The sequence below is a fragment of the Brassica rapa genome, chromosome A08 (genome assembly GCF_000309985.2).
Source record: "Brassica rapa cultivar Chiifu-401-42 chromosome A08, CAAS_Brap_v3.01, whole genome shotgun sequence".
Lineage (NCBI taxonomy): Eukaryota > Viridiplantae > Streptophyta > Magnoliopsida > Brassicales > Brassicaceae > Brassica > Brassica rapa.
Genome location: NC_024802.2, coordinates 14,419,314 through 14,439,916, shown reverse-complemented (window position 1 = coordinate 14,439,916; position 20,603 = coordinate 14,419,314). Strand labels below are relative to the sequence as shown.

The 20,603-nt window shown below is 29.8% G+C and overlaps 4 protein-coding genes across 10 annotated transcripts; 1 reads left to right on the top strand and 3 right to left on the bottom strand.

Annotated features, from left to right (window-relative positions):
- Nucleotides 1–2,428: 2,428 nt before the first annotated feature.
- LOC103834677 (probable xyloglucan endotransglucosylase/hydrolase protein 18) lies at nucleotides 2,429–6,669 on the bottom strand. Its single transcript, XM_009110743.3, has 3 exons — nucleotides 5,042–6,669; nucleotides 4,745–4,938; nucleotides 2,429–4,654 (listed from the first exon to the last, which is right to left on the bottom strand). The coding sequence occupies exons 1-3, from the start codon at nucleotides 5,315–5,317 to the stop codon at nucleotides 4,282–4,284; spliced, it is 843 nt and encodes a 280-aa protein (XP_009108991.1). The 5' UTR covers nucleotides 5,318–6,669; the 3' UTR covers nucleotides 2,429–4,281.
- A 1,342-nt stretch (nucleotides 6,670–8,011) lies between these two features.
- Nucleotides 8,012–10,334, bottom strand: LOC103834676 (RING-H2 finger protein ATL14). Its single transcript, XM_033277353.1, has 2 exons — nucleotides 10,097–10,334; nucleotides 8,012–9,864 (listed from the first exon to the last, which is right to left on the bottom strand). The coding sequence occupies exon 2, from the start codon at nucleotides 8,664–8,666 to the stop codon at nucleotides 8,217–8,219; it is 450 nt and encodes a 149-aa protein (XP_033133244.1). The 5' UTR covers nucleotides 8,667–9,864; nucleotides 10,097–10,334; the 3' UTR covers nucleotides 8,012–8,216.
- LOC103834675 lies at nucleotides 10,230–11,097 on the bottom strand. Its single transcript, XM_009110741.2, has 3 exons — nucleotides 10,866–11,097; nucleotides 10,605–10,734; nucleotides 10,230–10,503 (listed from the first exon to the last, which is right to left on the bottom strand). The coding sequence occupies exons 1-3, from the start codon at nucleotides 10,980–10,982 to the stop codon at nucleotides 10,466–10,468; spliced, it is 285 nt and encodes a 94-aa protein (XP_009108989.1). The 5' UTR covers nucleotides 10,983–11,097; the 3' UTR covers nucleotides 10,230–10,465.
- A 1,577-nt stretch (nucleotides 11,098–12,674) lies between these two features.
- Nucleotides 12,675–14,681, top strand: LOC103834674. 7 transcript variants are annotated; one of them, XR_626543.3, is made up of 3 exons: nucleotides 12,675–13,495; nucleotides 13,602–14,045; nucleotides 14,150–14,681. XR_626543.3 is itself a non-coding variant. In XM_033277354.1 (3 exons), exons 1-3 carry the CDS (start codon nucleotides 13,328–13,330, stop codon nucleotides 13,843–13,845), a joined length of 324 nt encoding a protein of 107 aa, XP_033133245.1. In that variant the 5' UTR covers nucleotides 12,680–13,327; the 3' UTR covers nucleotides 13,846–14,677. The 7 variants fall into 7 exon arrangements, 4 of the variants coding, with proteins under 4 accessions (XP_033133245.1, XP_033133246.1, XP_009108987.1 ...); XR_626542.3 differs by having other exon boundaries at nucleotides 14,141–14,681; XR_626539.3 differs by having other exon boundaries at nucleotides 12,677–13,495; nucleotides 13,602–13,663; nucleotides 13,747–14,677.
- The last annotated feature ends 5,922 nt before the right edge of the window (nucleotides 14,682–20,603 follow it).

Genomic DNA, 20,603 nt, shown 5'->3' with positions numbered 1-20,603 from the left:
ATATATATATATCATAATTACGTTAGGTAATTCCATAAGTTTTAATTAAGGAAATAATATATAATAACTTCAATTTGATAAATGAATGCTCCATAATTGACATACTATATAATAAACATTTCCTAACAATTTAATTTTGGACTAACAAAATTCTCAATTGATTCTCAAGCCGCCACCACGTAAACAAAATTAGCATTCAAATTACGTGACAACTCAGCATAACACTTTTTTAATTAGTACAAACTACATGTTATAACTTTTTAAATGTTTCTCTATTAATATATAGAGGATTTTTTCCACTAATATCATTTGTCCGAATGCTAATTTATTATTATTGTTTTTGTGCTAACATTATAATTTCCCCATGAAGTTTGAAAACATGGCATATTACACATTTAGATTGTTGCATAAAAATATAATTCGATCCAGATAAAATGACATTACACTCTTAATAAAACCACTAGCCAAACTATAACAAAAGAAGAAAGAATGCCTCCAAAACCTTTACATGGTGAACCTCAACCATGCCTCGTTTAACAATGGATTAATACCTCAGGAACTGGATGGAATGAAGAAAGAATCAGATCACAGGTTACACAAGAGGATGCAGAGGTAATACTATCCTTAAAACTTTGTTCCAAAGCAGAACATGATTTCTTAGGATGGCATTACAACGACTCTGGAATCTATACAGTCAAGTCAGGATACTGGTTACCTAGTTACCAGCTAATGTTCAGATTACGCCGTCGAAATAAAAAACTTGATATGGAAAACAAAAACGACACGAAAATTGAAACATTTCCTCTGGAAAATGGTTTCACATGGATTACCACTTGGTCAAGTCTTCTCTTATCGTCGCATTAGTGAGAATGTCAGATGCCCACACTGATCCAACAGCCTCCTATGACGAGAAACTGAAGGCATTGCTTACAAAAAATACGAATCTACCTCAGGATAGTCAAAGTTTGGGAATCTGGATCCTCTGGATAATATGGAAACATAGGAATGTGCTTCTGTTTCAAAAGCGACATACACCATGGAGAACGTCTCTGAACCTGGCAAGATTAGATAATAATGAGTGGAAAGCTGCACAAAAATACATTGATAGATCACACATAACTACTACGAGAACCCATAGAAGAGAGCGTACTAACATGTGGTAAAGACCGTTAAGAGGATTGATGAAATGTAACTACGATGGATCATACAGAGCTCATACTCGTACAGGAAAAATGGGATGGATTTTCAGAGATGAAGTGACACACAACAATGACGCGAACTACGTCAGCATTAGAAAGTGAATTTCAGGCTTTATTGGTTGCAATGCAAAACGCATGGTCTAAAGGATATCGCAGAATCATATTTGAAGGTGATTGTCAGCCTCTAGCGAATCTTTTATCAGAAAAAACAATCAGCTTTGGAATGTATAACTATGTAAGAGAAGTCTGGACTTGGAGTAAGAAGTTTGCAGAGGTAAATTTTCAAAGGATAACGAGAGAAAGCAACAAACCGGCGGACATACTTGCGTCTCAAGACATGCATCCTGAAATTTCTTTCGAATACTATACAAATGTTCCTACTGTAATCAGAGATGCATTGCATCATTACTAATTGACTATACTGTTTCCTCAATATAATTAAATTTCGAGAAAAAACAAAATAAATTCATTTTCTTCGAGTAAAAATTATAACATAAGCTTGGACGATTTGGTAATGTTATGTGTGATATAATATCCCTTATATATTATTTGAAAATTAATACAATATTTTTAGCTATGATACACGTTATCACTAGAATGTTTCTCAAAGTCTTTTAAGAAATATACTAGGTAATAATCCGCGCCTTGCGCGGGATGTGATTATTAGTTTCGTTATTTTTAATAAAAACAAAAATTATTATTATTTGTTTATTTTCATATTATAAATTTTAGATAATCGTCATGTCGAGCCAATGGTTTCATATCATAGTTTGTAAATGGAGAATAGTTCAAGAAAAAGAAAAAAAATTATTAAGACAAATCATTTTACTATAATTTGGTCGGTAGTGAAAGAAACATTAAGAAAAAAATGTTTCAACTTCCAAAAAAAATAGATACTTCAGTGCTGGTAAATACTTATAGAGTGCTCACATCAAGGTGCACATGTATGTGTATGTAAAAGTATATAAAAATAAATGACAAATAAATAAATATATTGTTAATTAATATTAAATGACATTTTTGTTCTAAATAATACATGAAAGATAAAATTAAAATTAATTAAAAATTAAAAAGGCCTTGACTCTGATATCCGAAATGATTTAGAATTTTAAAGGATATCTGAATTGATCCGTAAAAAAATAAAATTTAAAAAATAATTGAAAAATTAATAATAACATTTTATTAAAAAAATAAAATATTATTTAACTTTTTAAATTTTAGTACTTAATATAATAAATTTAATCCATAAAAATATTGTAAAACTTATATAAACTATAATATTTATGACATATATATATATATATATATATATATATATATATATATATATAATTTTGTACATATATGTATATATATGCATATAACAGATCGAATTTCATATCCATTCCTAAAAATATTGGTATTAGTGATTTGCTTTTTTTTTAATTGTATTTTAATAATTGATTTGCTTCGTAGCGTTACGGATGTCCATATTTTTTTGGTTCAAATCAAAACGGATAACGAATTAAATCAAAATTTATAAATATTTTGCCCAACTTTATCTGTAAACAATAAAATAATATATATATATATATATATATATATATATTTAGCTTTTGATTCGTTATTTGTTTTGATTCGAACCGAAAAATCCAAAGTTCTATTTGAACCATGCATATGAGTTTTATATTAAAAAATACAAAGTATATAGTGTGAATACATTTATGAATATAGTGTGAACACATTAACATATTTATTATCAAGTCATTGTGAGGCTGCCACGTGTCTATTATAGTGTGAATGCATTTATTACAATGCTTCTCCTTTAATATATAAGAGATTAGTCCATCTTAATATATATTATATTTTCAGTAAACCAATTATAAAATTAACTAATTATGTAGAATTAAAATTTTTTCTTCTTTCTTAAATAAAAGTTACAAAATTACCTAATATGATTAAAATATATGTATGACAATTAATAATTTAAATAATAAAGAATTGATAACAATTTGTTTATACTCAATTATTTTGTTAATTTTATATTATTAAAATAAATAAAACGATCACATTAACCATATAATAAAATTTAGATTTTTTCGTATATATTATATTTTGAATTTAAAAAAGTGAGTATAAATTAGTAAAGCTGTTATAAGTTTCATATTGAAATTTTTGTGATCAATTATTTAAATTTTTAATTATAAGAAAGACAAATGATCATAAAACCATATGTGTAAAAATATCATTTAATATGTATTCAGAATAATATATATATATATATATATATATATATATATATACCTATTAAAAATATTTTTATTTCAAAATTTGCATTGAACAAGTATTGAGAACTTAACATTTTAATTTCAAAATTTGTAGTGATTTTAAAGAACGATTATAAATTATTGAAACTATTAAAAATCTCACAATGAAAATTTTGTTATCAGTAGTTAAAATTTTTTGTTAGAAAAGTCTTATTAAAATACATTATATATTTATGTTAATATATTTAAATTTAATTATATACCATATAAATAGATAAAAGTGATTATTTAAATTACTTAGCATAAAATAATTGTAAATAAACAAGAGTTGTAATTTTAATCTATGTGTTTGCGTTAATTTTATAATATACGTAATAACTAATGATTTCTCAATTATTAAATAAATATTTATTATTTTGTTATTTTATAGTATGTAAAAGAATGTAAAATAAGTAATAGTACATAAAATAATTTATATATACAATTCTCATTGGGCGGATCTTAAAATAGTAACTAAACGTTATAATATAAGCTTCGACGAGTAAGCTAGTATATTTGAGATTTTTATTTTGACAAACTAGTCCCAATAATTGTTGTGTTATTTTTGTAATGATCATTTCTCAGTGCTCTCTCAATAATTTACAAGTTTCACACATCAAGTGGAGCCAGTTAAACTTTTAGTAACGAAAACTTTTGATTACATATGTTTATTATTCACTATTAATTTAAAAATCTTACACATGCACACATATATATGAGCAACAATTGAAAGCAAAACTCTTGTGGGGTTACAAAGACAATGCCAAGTAACTTATTCAATAATCAATAGTAGTACTTTAAGTGCACACAGCAGGAACACCTTGAGGAAACCTTTTCTTATCGGTGCAATAGTTATACACCATGTACTTTCTTTGCGCCCATCTCACTTTATTCATACCCCCCTTGCCCAGTTTCTTCGTAAACCAGTGGGATTTCTTGGGGCAAGATGATTTACCATTAGCCCAAACACATCCTTCGACATTGTAGTTTCTGTAGTAAGCAGTGAAGGGAGCTTTTGACCAATCTGTTTTCTCTAATCCTCCCCTTGTAGCCCAATGCTCGGCTTCCCAAAGACTCGCGTAGACTCTCATTGGTTGGCTCTTTGGGAAATGTATTCCAATAGACTCGGAGTTCTTGAACTCTCTAATGGGAATGCCATCAACTGTAAAACTGGAAATGAAAAAAAAACAATGTGAGAATCTTGATTCATGAACACTTAGTCTTAAAATATATGAGAAGGGATTACAAGAACACGCTTACATGATCCTTTGAGGGTTCCATGTGATGCAATAAGTGTGAAAGTTAACGGTTGGGTCAAACCATAAATGAAACTGTTGTTCTTTGTCTCCTAATCCTTTTGTGTAAACATTAGTATGGAGAGTATACGGATGACCAGTAATGTTTCCCAAGAACTCGAAGTCAACCTCATCCCACGTAGTTCCATGGGACTTAAGCTACACAAAAGTCATCATAAAACACCAACAAACTCATTAACTATATGTAACCTAGCAAATTTGAAAATATGAAAAGAATGCCTTAAAGTTGTAAGTTACTTACATAGAAAGTTGTGACTGTTCCAGCGGAGTTACCAGGGACAAGCTTCATCTGAACCTCAGCTTTGCCATATAGAAACTCTTGGTTGGATTGAAAACCGGATCCAGAGGATTTGTCAAGCGAAAGAGAAAGAAGTTTGCCTTCATTGTCGTGAATCTTTCCACGTCCATTACCCCAGTGTATATTCACATCTTTGTGGAAGCTACCCGCATAGACACATTGTAGTGCAAAGAGATAGAGAGCCAAGAACGTGAACCTTGTACCGCAAGAAGACTTCATTTTTGTAGATCTCAGATGTAATACTGTTGATGGAAGTTGAGGCAAGTGACATTAGTTTATATAGCTGCTGGAAATGAAACGCAAAGAGAAAGAGAGATGATAGTTTCATGTGGTTGATCATTAATGGTGCATGTGCTTTCGTTGGGTCACAGCTTTCTAATATGGATTATTTGATACGTTGTTTGCTGTTAAAAACGAATCAAACTAAAAATAATAATTTCGTCACTTCTTTAGTGTTACAAACCGAATAATTTTAGACATTTGTATCGGATTGGATGATTCTTAATATTTTGTAATGTCAACGCAGCTTCGAATTTCGAGCACCGACTATAGAGAATTTCCTTTTTAAGTTCAAATGGAGCCAACCTATAACGTAACAGGAAGACACACGCATTGAAGTTTCCTTAAACTTGGGTCTATATCATTATATATCCGTAAAAGGAAGGTTTGATGTTTTGGAACTTTTTTTTCTAAAAGTTAATGTTGTTGTAAAAAAAAGAAGTTAATGTCAAATCTTGTGTCGGATCAAAATCTCTCCTGGAATTTGTAAACATAAATATTAAACAGTAAAAAGTAAGTTTGCTTCGTCTTTCTTCACACACCGTTCTAGAGAAACTGCCTGCATTAGATTGAAACATAAATATTACATCTCTCTGCCTTTTTATTTGACGTTAGATTGAAGCACTGCTTGTTTGCGGCGGCCTTTCAATGAACTTATCAGGGGTGGGCAAGAAAACTAAACTCAAAAATTTGAACTGATCGGATCCAAAAAGATAAATTTTAACCAAATTGAAGCTAATATAATAAGACAATTCTTTTAAATAGACATTTTTAAGTTTTTGTTACAAAAATAGATCTAAAAAAACAAAATGATCAAAATAGGTTTTTTCTTTAGAAAATTTTAATATTTTTTTAGTTTTTAAAATTTGAAATCATACCTCCAAAATCCCACCCCTTAACTTTAAACTCGAAATCTTAAATCATAAACCTAAAACTCTAAATTCTAAATCCTAAACACAAAAACACACATCTTAATAAAATATTATGGTCATTTTAATCTTTAAAAACTATATTTGTGACAAAAAAAATTTTAGAACTATACTAGGAGATTTCTCGACATGACATAATATCCGAAGAGATCTTGTTTTACAATATTCCGGATATTGAGTTTATCCGAACTCAACCCAAACAAATATCATTGTTTTAGAAACCCAAACTCGAATTAGAACAAGTTCAAACGGGTTTACAATCCCTTATATATTATTTGAGAAGCATTGCAACATTTTTTTGTAGCCACGTGTCATCACTAGAATGATTCTTAGAATCCTTAGAGAAATATGTTGGTCCATCTAAATATATAATAAACTTTTTATTAAACCACAATAAATACATTATTAATGTGCTTCATTATTTCCTTAAATAAAATAACAGAATTGCCTAATGTTGCTAAAGTATATATGACAATTAATGATTTTGAATAATAAAGATTTGATAACATAAGTGTGTATTATAATTATATTTGTTTAATTTTAAGCTATTAAAATAAATTAAACAATCATAGTAACCATATAATAAAAATTAAAAAAACTTATTTATATATTATATTTTTAATTTTTTAAAACGAGTATAAATTACTAAAACTGTTAAAAGTTTCACATTCAAATTTTGTGATCTATGATTTAAAACTTTTATTATGACATGATACAAATAATTAAAAAATAATATAAGTTGAAAGTCTCATTTAATAAGTATCAAAAATAAAAGATATATAAATATATGTATCATTTTAAATTAAACTATATGCCATATAAAAATACATAAATATCTTAATTTTGAAATTTACTTTGAACATTTTTTGATAAAAAAATTGAAAATATTGACAACTTAATTTTTTAAAATACTATAAATTACTTACACCATTAATTCCACAGTGAAAATTTTGTTATCACTAATTTAGACTTTTTGCTATAACATATACAAATGATAAAAAAATATGAGCAAAAAGCATCATCTAATAAATATTAATATTAAAATATACCCCATATATGTTACTATCATTTAAATTTAATTATATATCATTTCAAATAGAAAAAATATTTTTTTGATTTATAAAATTTATTTATATATTCGTACCAATTTAATTATATAAGTAGTAGATAATGACTTCTTAATTATTCAATATATATTTATTATTTCATAATATGTTATAAACATATAATATATAAAATAATTTATATATATAATGTTTATCCCGCGCAAGGCGCGGATCTTAACCTAGTGTATTACTATATCTGAACCAAACCAGAGTAAATCCAAATTTGCACCGTAATATTGTGCTCCCGGAAACCCAAACCTGAATTGACTCTGAACCAAATCCGATTGTACCCTCGAACATCCATATCCAAGAACATGCTGTACTAACCACACTTTTTGTTATTACTTCTTCTATAATCAGGTGGATGGAGCACTCATTGGATGGTGAATTTGGCAGGTTGTCAGATTATTATTCCCCGAGAAACCAAGTATGTTCTTTTGGGAGCAGAAAATGGAATTTCATATATGAAGGAGTTCGTAAAACTCTACTTATAACCTAGACTCCAAATGTAGTTCATCGCATACCTGAACTGGACATTTTTGTTTCTGTATACCTCAACTTCCTAAATCTTTGGTAAATCAACTTTGATCCATAATCCATGAGTCAACCGTTAAATATATTCAGTCTTGAAACTATGTTTAATTCTCTATAAATCATCACCAGGCTTCGATTCTGAGCTGTGTAAAAGGACCGTACATGATGAAAACCAAAGTTGCTAAGGAACACAAAAACTATAAACACTTGCAAACCCACATCTTGTCCGATCAAAACTTTCACCTTTTTGGCTCCATCTTCTTACAAATTCTAAACCCTGTCCCTGCAAATCGGACAAGTCCCGACTTTGACTAACCAAAAGTCAACACACTTGCGGTGAAACACATGTCCGCATCCAGGCAACTTCCGACACCACTGTCCTTGTCTGAACCCTTCGATGCAGACCACGCACTCGCTTCCGTACAGCGTCGGCTCGTAGAACTTGAACTGGGGAAGGCTCTTCACGCATCTGGGAGACAACAACCCATCTGAGGATTCGCGACGGCGGTGGCGGTGGAGAAACCAGTAGAGAGAGAAGAAGAAGAGAGAGAAGCTGAGAGACATGAGGATGAAGAGCAAGGCGGTTGCAGCTACAGGGATCATGATAAGACATACGAGAATTTTCGAAAGTATCTTCGTTGATAGACTCGCCGTGTGGCACTTCGGTTGCGACGATTGATCTCCGGTGATTGGTTCATCGTGGAGAATAGATATCGACATCGGACGATTGCGGCGGAGATAGAAAACAAACTTATCTTTAGTCTCTTACCAGTGAAGTAAGGAGAGAGAGAGAGAGAGAGAGAGAGAGAGAGAGATTACAATCAGCAGGAGGTGGGGAATTGAATTGGGTCGAAAACTGTGGATTCAACAATACAAGGGGGTGTTTGTATAGTTTTGTACAAATATTATATGTTTCATAATGTATTTTTTTTTGCTTACAGCACAAATATTAAAATTTTACTTTTCTATAAAAACTTTTTAAAATAACAAAGTTTAACATTGCAAAATCTAAAATTATATAGTTTTCAATAAAACTAACACAGAAATGTCAAAATATCTTAAATTTTAAAACGATAAAAATCTTCTAAAATATCATATATATACATGTCTATAATGAAATGGAAGAAGTGTACATTTTGAAAAATATTCGAACATCTTAACTAGTTCTCACCAAATTTACCAATTTTATTTACTATATTTATACAAATTTATATTTGATAATTCCATTTACATTATGTTATAAATTTATATAAATTCTTTCTTAGTTTTTTTAATAATTATTAGAAAATTATGATATGTACACTTTAAACTGTTTGAATAAAAAATTAATAAAATTTTAATCGAGCTAATAGATTAATGAAGTAACATATGATATCATTATCTTAAGACAGAAAAGTCAGTGATAATGAAGTTAACATATGATAACAAAAAAAATACAAACGTAAACATAGAGGCGTTTGAAACAATCAGATTATTATCTGCACGTAATAATACAGTATGTTTTTTACATCACAAGAAAACTAGAGGAGAAAACAAACGGCGAAAACAATGTTTCATTTAAGGATAAGAAAGCAGAGCTAATTGCCATACGCCAAATAATACGAATATAACTGATTTTGGTTCAAATTGATCTCTGAACCTTCCTATATGGTAATGCCAAGTGTGAAGAGATAGGGACAGGCCGACAAGGGCAGCTTCCTTGGTAACACCATTTCTTATGTCACCATACCATTCCAACACCTTTAACATTCATTTTTAATATTATCTCCTTAGTTTCCTTTTCACATTTTCATCTTGTTCATTTTGCGAACTACTTTTTGTGTCGTCTCGGCCATTATCTTCCGCATTCTAATCAGCTTAGGCTAGAACTTGTTTTGGGACGTCCTGATGGCTTTGTTATCTGTCAATTTTAGTTTCACTATGGCTCTTATTAGTGACTAGTATTAGTTAAATTATAAAAAAGTTATAATCAATGTAACTCGAAGTAAAAATTAAAATTATAGATTTACAGTGTGTGTTTACTGTAAAACTATAGGATACTATATATTGAAAATAATTTATAACGTTTTTGATGTATAAGTCGTATTGAATCAGTTTTTATAAATATTACAAATAGTAACATCTATTAAATTTAACAAAATATGTCTAACCTCAATGGAAGTCACGAGAGGTGCAAGAATGTGCGATGATTCTGATTCTTCCGCAAAGTTTAAACCGGAGGTGATTAGTCTCAACAGATGTAGGCGGAACAAATATCATATCTTACATATAACTCAAATAAGATGGAACTGGACTTGAGCTATATACTTGAATAACATGGAACTGGAAAGTCGGATAACGAAACAATAGAAGATAGAAACTTAAAAACAGAACTCTGCAGCAAACAAAAACCTTCCATGATTGCATACAAACTTCATAGGAACGGGAATAAAAAACTTATACAATTAGACCTCATTGGCAAGGGACCAAGCTTCAAAACCCACTCATTGGCAACATCATTTAACTAGGGAACTTAGCGTCTAGTCCATTTCGTTCAATCCAAATCTCTCATGACATCCTGCGAAGTGAAAAACCAAACTCTCTCAACAAAGCAACAAGCGTGAAGTTTTTTTTAGCTTCAAGAATCAAAAGCGTAAAACACATCTAATAAGACTTTACGAGTAGGAATAATGGGAGTGACGTCGATTTTGATTTTCAGAGCGTCGATAACAGAAAGCACTTCTTCGTTTCCAGACGCCATAAACAGTCTTAGAACTCTCTCATTCAACTTCCCAGCTTCCAATGTCCTCTTTTCATTACCCACAAAAACAGAGCAAAAGAGAATCAATTGCAAAAACAGAGCAAAGCTCGAAAGATTCGAACTTTACACTAAATTCGAGAAACCCAGACTAATAAAAAAGGAGGGTTGAGATTTTCTACGGCGAAGAGTTCCGGGACGATGTGATCGGGGAGATGAGAGAGATCGTTGATGCGAGAGAGGTTTAAGACGGCGGCGTTGACGGTGAGGGAGAGCAGAGACGGAGGAGGATTTCTCATTCAATCAGGCGAGAGAGAGAGAGAGAGAGAGATATCTTTCCTTTTGTTTCCTTTCCACCAAGAAAAGCGACGAAGAGACAAAGGGGACAATGTTTTCCGCGTTTGTCTAAATGAAACGCTAAACGTGGCGTTTGGGTAGCGTTTCTAGAAACCGCCATGACAATTTTTGTGGGGACGTGTTTAGTTGGACTAGTTAACGAGAGTCCAATTAATGGCTAACTGGGCTGCTGGGCCTTACTGGAAACAAACTAGAACATCTTTTTGTAAAAAAAAAAAATAATTTTGCTCTAATATTCTTCTACTGAAAAATGTTACCAATGTAGGCATGTAGCTGTTATAGAACTCTTATATTTAGATAAATCTTATATAATAAATATATCTTTTTGTGTTCATAATTTATGCTAGAACGTAACAGAACTACCACTTTTGCCATCTAAGTTCTAACCTAAAAAGAACTGAGCAAATAAGACATGTGAAGTGTAAACCAAGCAAATTTTTTAAAAAATGAAGATTTAATTGAGAAGCATAGTATAAATGGATAATTAAATCTATCAAAAAGGTATCGATTTAGCTAGTTAAGAAAAACCGAACGCGTGCTGAAATTGCTTCAATCCACTTCTATTTCTTTCTCTATAATAGAGATCTCTATTTTTTTCTCTATTTATAGAGAAAGAAATAGCATTTCTCTATTTTTTTACTCTATATTTTAGAGATTGCTATTTTAGGGGAATACATTGGAGCATATCTCACTTCTATTATAGAGTTCACTTATTTTAGAAGTGAAAATAGCAAAATAGGTCTAAGAGAATATGTATGTTTTGTTTCTTTTTCTCTCGTTGTTTATAGTTATCAAGCGCTTTCTTCCTTATTAAATTAGCCTGATTGATGGAACATGGAGTATTGTATGTATGTAAAAGGCAAAGGAACTGTTTTTACACAGGTTGAATTGAAACTATTGTTTGTTTGTTTTCTTATAAAAAGGTCAAACATATTGTTTGTAAACAAGTCAAATATATTATTCTCTGCCAGCTCATCTATAATAATAAAGGGGAGTTTTCTCTCACCTCCTGCAGCCACGTCCTTCTTTAGAGGGGGGCATTTGTCGCCACGTGTCGCTCAACCAATGCCCCGCGTTTTTTTTTTCTTCTGTTCCGTCTGAGTTTTAGGTTTTATAGGTAGCTGGGCTTTTAGTTAATTAAATTGGTCTAACCCAGCATTTGGCCCGTTAGAAACTCGTGCTTAGGTTTGGTGGTCGTCGACTTCTTCTTCCAGAAGCGACCTCGCCGATGTTACTGAGAAAACCAAACCGTCGATCTGAGTTCTGTAACGCCCGATCCATACACGCAATTCAATTCCGATGGCGTCTACGTACACGTTACTTGTCGACCTGAGAGCCGGGCGATGCTCTAACACGGCGGAGGTCCGTCTGTTGCGGTTTGCGAGAAACATCAACAAAGGCGGGGAGCTTATGAGCGTTGATATGTTGCTCATCGATGAAAACGTAAGCACAATTGTCTTATACTAAGCCTCTAACAATATTAATAATAAAGGGGAGTTTTCTCTCACCTCCTGCAGCCACGTCCTTCTTTAGAGGTGGGCATTTGTCGCCACGTGTCGCTCAACCAATGCCCCGCGTTTTTTTTTTCTTCTGTTCCGTCTGAGTTTTAGGTTTTATAGGTAGCTGGGCTTTTAGTTAATTAAATTGGTCTAACCCAGCATTTGGCCCGTTAGAAACTCGTGCTTAGGTTTGGTGGTCGTCGACTTCTTCTTCCAGAAGCGACCTCGCCGATGTTACTGAGAAAACCAAACCGTCGATCTGAGTTCTGTAACGCCCGATCCATACACGCAATTCAATTCCGATGGCGTCTACGTACACGTTACTTGTCGACCTGAGAGCCGGGCGATGCTCTAACACGGCGGAGGTCCGTCTGTTGCGGTTTGCGAGAAACATCAACAAAGGCGGGGAGCTTATGAGCGTTGATATGTTGCTCATCGATGAAAACATAAGCACAATTGTCTTATACTAAGCCTCTAACAATATGCAATTTTTATCGAATTATGATTTGAGTTTTTTTTTCTTCTCTCATCTGTTTCTGCGCTTTGCCAGCTCAGGTTCAGAAAACGTCTCACTGAAGGCTCTGTCTAAATACATGATTCTTGATTTCTCAAACCCAGCGAAGTATTAGGTTTCTTCATACTCTCACCTTCGACCTCCGTAGATTACAGTCGAGTGTTCCACGAAACTAGAGCGCCGATCAACTCCCGTAACATCTCCACCTTCCATTAAACGTACTTAAATACGTTTACTGGAACACTATTAAAGAGCATTCTCATCCAGACAAACCATGTCGTTTCACCTGTTATATGTCCAAGCACGTGTTCCTGCTCTTCCATTGAAAGATGAGGGGTTTGTTTATCTGATACTGATCCTAACGCCATGTACTTTAATGGTTGGCCTGAATCAGGTAGATTCCTGTCATTGCTTAGGAATCAAAGGCTTCCAAGCTCCAGAGGTACACCAACTGTAACTATCTCTAACTTCATTTAAATCTTTGCTTATATGAATCACATAAATCATGTACCTTGAGACTAACAATGCACGCCTGTGGTACTCATTAGAACTTTAACGGACGAGATTATGAGGCACTAAACGGCACAACCGAGAATCTTCTTCCCTTGAGGTAATAATTTAATCATCAGCTTGCTAAACTTCTCTAATCATTGCTGCATTTGTGTGACATTATACACGTGCTCTGTTTTTAAGTCTAGAAAGACTTTCTCTCAGGATTGCACAAGTAAAGGCGTCTTATTAAGTCTAGAGAGCAAAAGTTTGATCGCAGTCCCAAATCCTGATACATGTTAATATATATGTCACACTACCTGATACAGTGGGTAGATAGATGATGAGATGTAGATGTGTGTGCTTTTTAATTTTCCAGGAATTGTATGAGTCAAGGTTCCAGAAAACGGAGGATAAAAAGCAATATCTTGAAACAATTGTTTCATGCGAGAAGCAAATATCAAATTTGTAGAAAACATAGACGGCAACAACATTGAAAACGGGTGAAAAATTAGATTCTTCTTCACACTCACCCACTTGATTCTTAACACTACTAAACAAACCTCTTTGTTTTTGCTCATCGTATCATTTGAATTAGAAACAACAGAGTTCTTTATAGGTAGCGTCATAAGTGCAGTGGTAAGCCAAGCCATGTTGGTGGTAGGAGAGAAAAATCTACATCTGATACTTTTACATTCCCATGGATGTCTATGGTGACCAGAAAAGGATCCAACAACTCATCGTGGAATTCCTGCTAAGTATTGTTCACTATGCACCCACTGAAGGCTCTGTGGAGCTCAATCTACACCGGTTCTGAAACAAATGGCTTATACGTTCTCTGCTATACACACATGGAGTTTCATGTAACCTTTTGAAGCCTTGATATTTTTTCTTTATTTAGCAAACAACGAGCACTGGGATTCATTACCGCCAAAGAAAGTGCAAGACATGTTCCACAATAGCATATGGACGAGTCGTGAAGCAGAGACCTATTTCTATAGTAAATGGTGTCTTTAATAGTGTTACTACTTAAACTTCTAAAAATTAACGACTCCCAGTATATAAAATATTTGTAAATCCTTGGGATTTTAAGAGTATGGTCAATGGTTTAGTAAAAAAAAGCTTCTTCAGCTTCCGTATATAATCGTTATCATAATTGTTTGCAAGTTAAAATTTCGAATATTTATAAAATTTAAAGATATTGAATTTACCCGTTTCGTCACATGTTAAAAAAATTTCGCTGTGTGTTTTTAGTGCCGTAGACAAAAAAAAGTGTTTTAGTAAGAAAGACTCTTGATGACATCATGTTTGTATGTTACTCAACAAAAATCACCTCATGTTTTTTCTTTTATAATCGCCTCATATTAAATTACGTAATGACATAATTTTACAAAATATGTATGTCTGAGTTAACAACACTAAGCTTTTCATACAAAACGAACATATTAAAAGATTTACACCGTCTGAATAAAGTTATAAAAAATATTAAAATATGCTTAATTAGGAAATGTATTCCTTTTGGAATTTCCCAACCAAACTATAATCTATATAAATAATTTTTCACGAAATCTACAGTGGAGCAAAATTTGGATTATGTAAAGAAGTTTGAGAAATTCATGCATATCATTTAAACGAACAAAATCACCATCAATACACATACCACTGTAGTCTAAACACTTTTCGTTTTCCATGGCTTTTTTGCCTTGCTTTGTTTCAGTTTTACGTTACAGGAAATAAACTACATCCACATAATTACGATGTTAGATTAAAGAAGCTTGAGCAAACAGCATGGTAGAAAAATAAATCAACGAAATATCACTCAATTTACTCTAAACAATATTAACAAACTACATGTCATTGACCAGTAATACGAAACTCTTTGTATTACACATTCGATGGAAAGACCCAACGGCTTAATAAATAAGAACCACAACAGACCAAGGCACCAAGCTTGGCACACACATGAAACCTTACTACCTTGAATGCCACTTTTTAATAAAAAAACTGCCACCATTATTTGAAGACAAATCTGTTAAACAGATGTGACCTACAAGTTACTGTTGACACCACCCAAACATTTCAATAAAGAGCCAACATGCATAATTTTATTGCCCTCTGCCAAAGGCTCACAAATAACTGTTTTGATCAACAGCCAACTTTGAGAAAAAAAAATACGCTTATGATCAACAGATGTAGGACGAAGTCGAACAAAAAAATCAAAAGACAACTTTTAATAACCCGTGAAAGTTATGAATTCAATGGTTCTAAAAGTAAAAAGAAAATGTTTGTACATTTAACAATATTTTACAACAAAAAACTTATACAACTGAGATAAAAGAATACTTAGATCATGAGTCTGATTAGTTGGGTTATAATGCAAAATTTTTGTAAGAATTTATTTTGTAGCTTTTATCCATATAGTTGTACATTTTTTAGCTGTAGAAAATATTATAACTTTTAAACCGTTGGTTAAAAGAAAATAATAAAATATGAGCACAAAATAATATGAATGTTAATTCAACGAATCTGACTACAATTTAACTAATTTTCTGTTCATTTTGCTCATCACCTTATATAAAATTTTAATAAGAAAAATATTAAAAGTTCAGTTTTGTAGAACAAAAATATATGAATAATTTAAAATAATTTCAAAATTTTCTAAAAAGTTATTTTTTAATAATAAATTAAAACATTTATATGCTAAAATATACATAGAAAAATATACTTAAAATTAAAAATTAAACAAAAACCCCGGGCGTAGCCCGGGCCAACCCCTAGTATGAGCTAATTTTCCTTTCCTTTTACAAGTTAAAGTCTGAATGAATTTGTTACATCTCAAAATATGTTTTAGTTATGAGTGAGACGTTGTCTATTAACTAATAAAACTGAGCCAGAGATAGTTTACGTATATATTTATGTGTATATATTATGTATTCCCCATATTTTACTCTTTCCGTTCACGAAAGTAAGATTTTCTAGAATTTATTCTTATTCCACAAAAATAGATTTTCTATATTTCTAAGGTATTTTTGTATACTTTTGAGATACATTAATGGTGAATATTTAAATTGATTAAATTTTATTGGTTGATAGTTATTGGAAATTGTATTGAAAAATATATTGAAAACATTTATTATAATTTTAATAAACGTGAAAACACTAAAAAATCTTACTTTTGGAAACAGAGGGATGGAGGAATATGTTCTTTTCCAATTTTTTGGGTATATAAATGTCTCTTTCTTTAGAATGAAAAACATGCCAAAAAAGCAATACATTACATGCATATCTTATTATATAAAGCTTGGTTCTTCAAAGTTGCTAATTAATATGATCGCGACACATGTCAATAATATATTTAAGATTGTGACATGTGTTAATTTATCTCATAATTAAAAACATATATACTAAGATATTAACAAAAACGAATTTATTAAAAATCTTATTATATATATTATTTAATAGTAATTTTCCTTTGTTTAAGATCTTACTCAAAAGATAATTGCAAAAGATTATTTGATAATAATTTTCCTTCTAATATTGTGACATGTGTTTAAATATACAATGACTAAATATATATATATATATTAAGATAATAAAACGATTTTTGAAAAAAACTACTTAAAAAATTATTTAAGAGTAAAAAAGATTTAAAAAATAGTTAGTTAAGGGTGTGACATGTGTTAATTTATCTCATAATTAAAAACATATATACTAAGATATTAACAAAAACGAATTTTTTTTTTTTTTTGGTAGGATAAACGAATTTATTTTATTAAATAAAGCTTGGTTCTTCAAAGTTGCTAATTAATATGATCGCGACACATGTCAATAATATATTTAAGATTGTGACATGTGTTAATTTATCTCATAATTAAAAACATATATACTAAGATATTAACAAAAACGAATTTATTAAAAATCTTATTATATATATTATTTAATAGTAATTTTCCTTTGTTTAAGATCTTACTCAAAAGATAATTGCAAAAGATTATTTGATAATAATTTTCCTTCTAATATTGTGACATGTGTTTAAATATACAATGACTAAAAATATATATATATATTAAGATAATAAAACGATTTTTGAAAAAAACTACTTAAAAAATTATTTAAGAGTAAAAAAGATTTAAAAAATAGTTAGTAGTAATTGTTTTAGAAAATTTCCTTTTTTCAAAATCCTAAAAAATAGATTTGAAAACAAATTATTTAATATAATTTTTTCTTATTTTTAAGAAAAATCCTTTTTTATTATTTTAGTATATGTATTTTTGATTATGATATAGTTTAACACATAAATGTTTTTAGAAAAATAATGACCATGTGCAACAATCATGTTAATCATCAATTTTGAAGAACCAATTTCAATATAATATTTTATAATTATATTTTCATTAAAACTAAGAAAACAATTCTATTAACTAAAAATATATACACTAAAATAATAAATTATTTGTACAAGTCGTTTTTGGTATACACTAAAAACGAAAATTATATAACTTTTTTCAAAAAAAAAATCAGATTTTAATAAAGGAAAATTAACATTAAACACTCTTTTACAATTTTTTTAACAGTATTAAAAAAATCCGATTTTAATGAAAGAAAATTAACATTAAACACTCTTTTACAATTTTTTGGTTAAAAAGTTTTTAAAAGGATAATTACTATTAATATTTTTTACAGTCTTATTATTATTGTTATTATTACTTATTGTTATAATTGTTATTATTATTATTATTTTTCTTTATAATGTTTTTTTTTTAAAATATACGAAAGAGTGAGAATTATAAAAGATAAACATTAAATTTTCAGAAAAAAATGTTAAACAAAAACAAATTGTAAATTCCTACAAGTACAATAAATTATTTAATAAAAACATGAAAAAACTAATTTTAAAATAAATAATATTACTTTTTTAAAAGCATAACTAAAAGAAAATTGTAAAAGTAATCTTATTATTTTCTTATAAGTAAATAAATATCCTTTTTAATAGATAATTGTATGTTAAAAAATTATGATAAAATAGCTACAAATATTCAAATCTATATTTAGGTTTAAGCTTCCACATATTATTTTACAAAACACAATAGTATTTACATGAAAAGTATTACATGAGTATTTTCTTTTAATTTCTTGATACAACTCAACTTTTTATTATCCTTATTACATCTTATGATGCTATCATAACTTTTAATTTTGATGTTATTGGCGTACATGAGTATGTGTAAATATGATAAATATGTGTTTGTATGTATAAGACAAAACATATAAATAATTAAACATAATTTTTCTATTAAAAATAAAATAGTTGTATAAAAATCTAAAAGAATTTTTTTTTATTAATTTCCTTTTTAAAAGTCCAGATAAAATAAAAACGTAAAAATAATCTTATTTTTCTTATAATTAACTAACTTTACCTTTTTAATAATTTTGTGTTATGAATATAAACCAAAATTAACTTTAAATATTTCACCTGATATGATTGTGATATGTGTCAATTAAAAAATTAGATTGTGAATACGTCAATAAAAACTTTCATTATGTGAAAATAACTTCTTATTTTCCTAAAAGCATAATAAAAGAAATTTCTAAAAGAAAATTATTTTCTAATATTACCAATTAAAAAATTTTCTTTTTGTTTAAATCGTGACCAGAGAGAATTGTAAAATTTTATTTAATAAAAATTTTTACTTCAATTAACAAGAAAAATTGTAAAGATATTAATGTTATTGAAAAAAACGAATTTTAAAATTTGCAACTTTTAAAAATAGTTAATATTAACTGGAAATAGTTATTTGATAGAAATTTTATTTATTTTTAAATCCTAGACAAAATATAATTGTACAAGATTATGTAATATTAATTTCCTTTTCTAAAATCCTACAAAACTGCAAAATAATATTTTATAGTTGTTTTCCTTTTTTATAAAAAAAAATCCTAAACCAAAGAAATTTTTATAATATTTTTAAGTCCTAACCAAAAGAGAATTGTAAAACTTTGTTTGATATTATTTTTAAGAGAGTATTTGGTGATGAACATGATGATAAAAATTATTTAACTAACAAAAGAAGTGTAAAATTAGTATTGATATGAATTGTAAAAATAGCAATTTTAAAAATATTCATTAATAACTAAAAATAATTATTTGATAGCAATATTTTTTCTGAAATTCTAAAGAGTAGATAATTATAATAGGTTATATGACAGTAATTTACTTTTTTTTAATCTTAATCAAAATTGTAAAAGAGTATTTAATATTTTTATTTTATCTTTTAATTGTAAATAAAAGAGAAATTGCAGTGTATATACAAGCATAACCCACATATTTGCTGCGATGGATTTTCGGAGTTAAGGGCGACGTGTTTTTTTTAATGACAATACTACCCCTACACACATTAGCTCGATACCTACGAGAGCTTTTCATCATTACGCGTGAGGCAAGAATAATATTATCACTACAATCGATACAGTTCGAATTTACTACATACATCTCTCTCCTCTACCTTTGTTTTCTCCGCAACACAACACAACTCACCTCTTTCATCCAAATTCCTCCAAAATCAGAAATATGGTATCATAAAACTTCCGACTATCTCGTTTCGGTTTCAGTTTCAGACCCTCGTTCCGGTTTCAGTTTCACACCTGTCGTTGCCGTCTCAGTCCCTGACATCTCCTTTCCGTTCCCCTGTCTGATGAAGAATCACCAGCGTAATCATCGGTTCAATCTCGGCGATGAACCGTTCACCGACAAATCCACAGTTATCAGAGTTTGTTAAATCTCGTTCCATTCTCCGTTTTAACCGGCTAATCTTCTAAATATCTCGATGGAATCAATGTTGTTTTCTACCCTTTTTTGGTATATCCACTTTTTGAATGTTGTCCTAATTTTTATCTTATTAAAGCTAATCGTTTATCTAACCGGTTAATCGTATTCAATCTCTCGATGCAATTCATGTTGTTTCCACTCTTCATCTTATTAAAGCTTTAGTAATCGTCTAAGTTTACTCTCATGTACTTTTAACCGGATAAAGTAACATACCAGAAACAACCGTTTAAGCCTA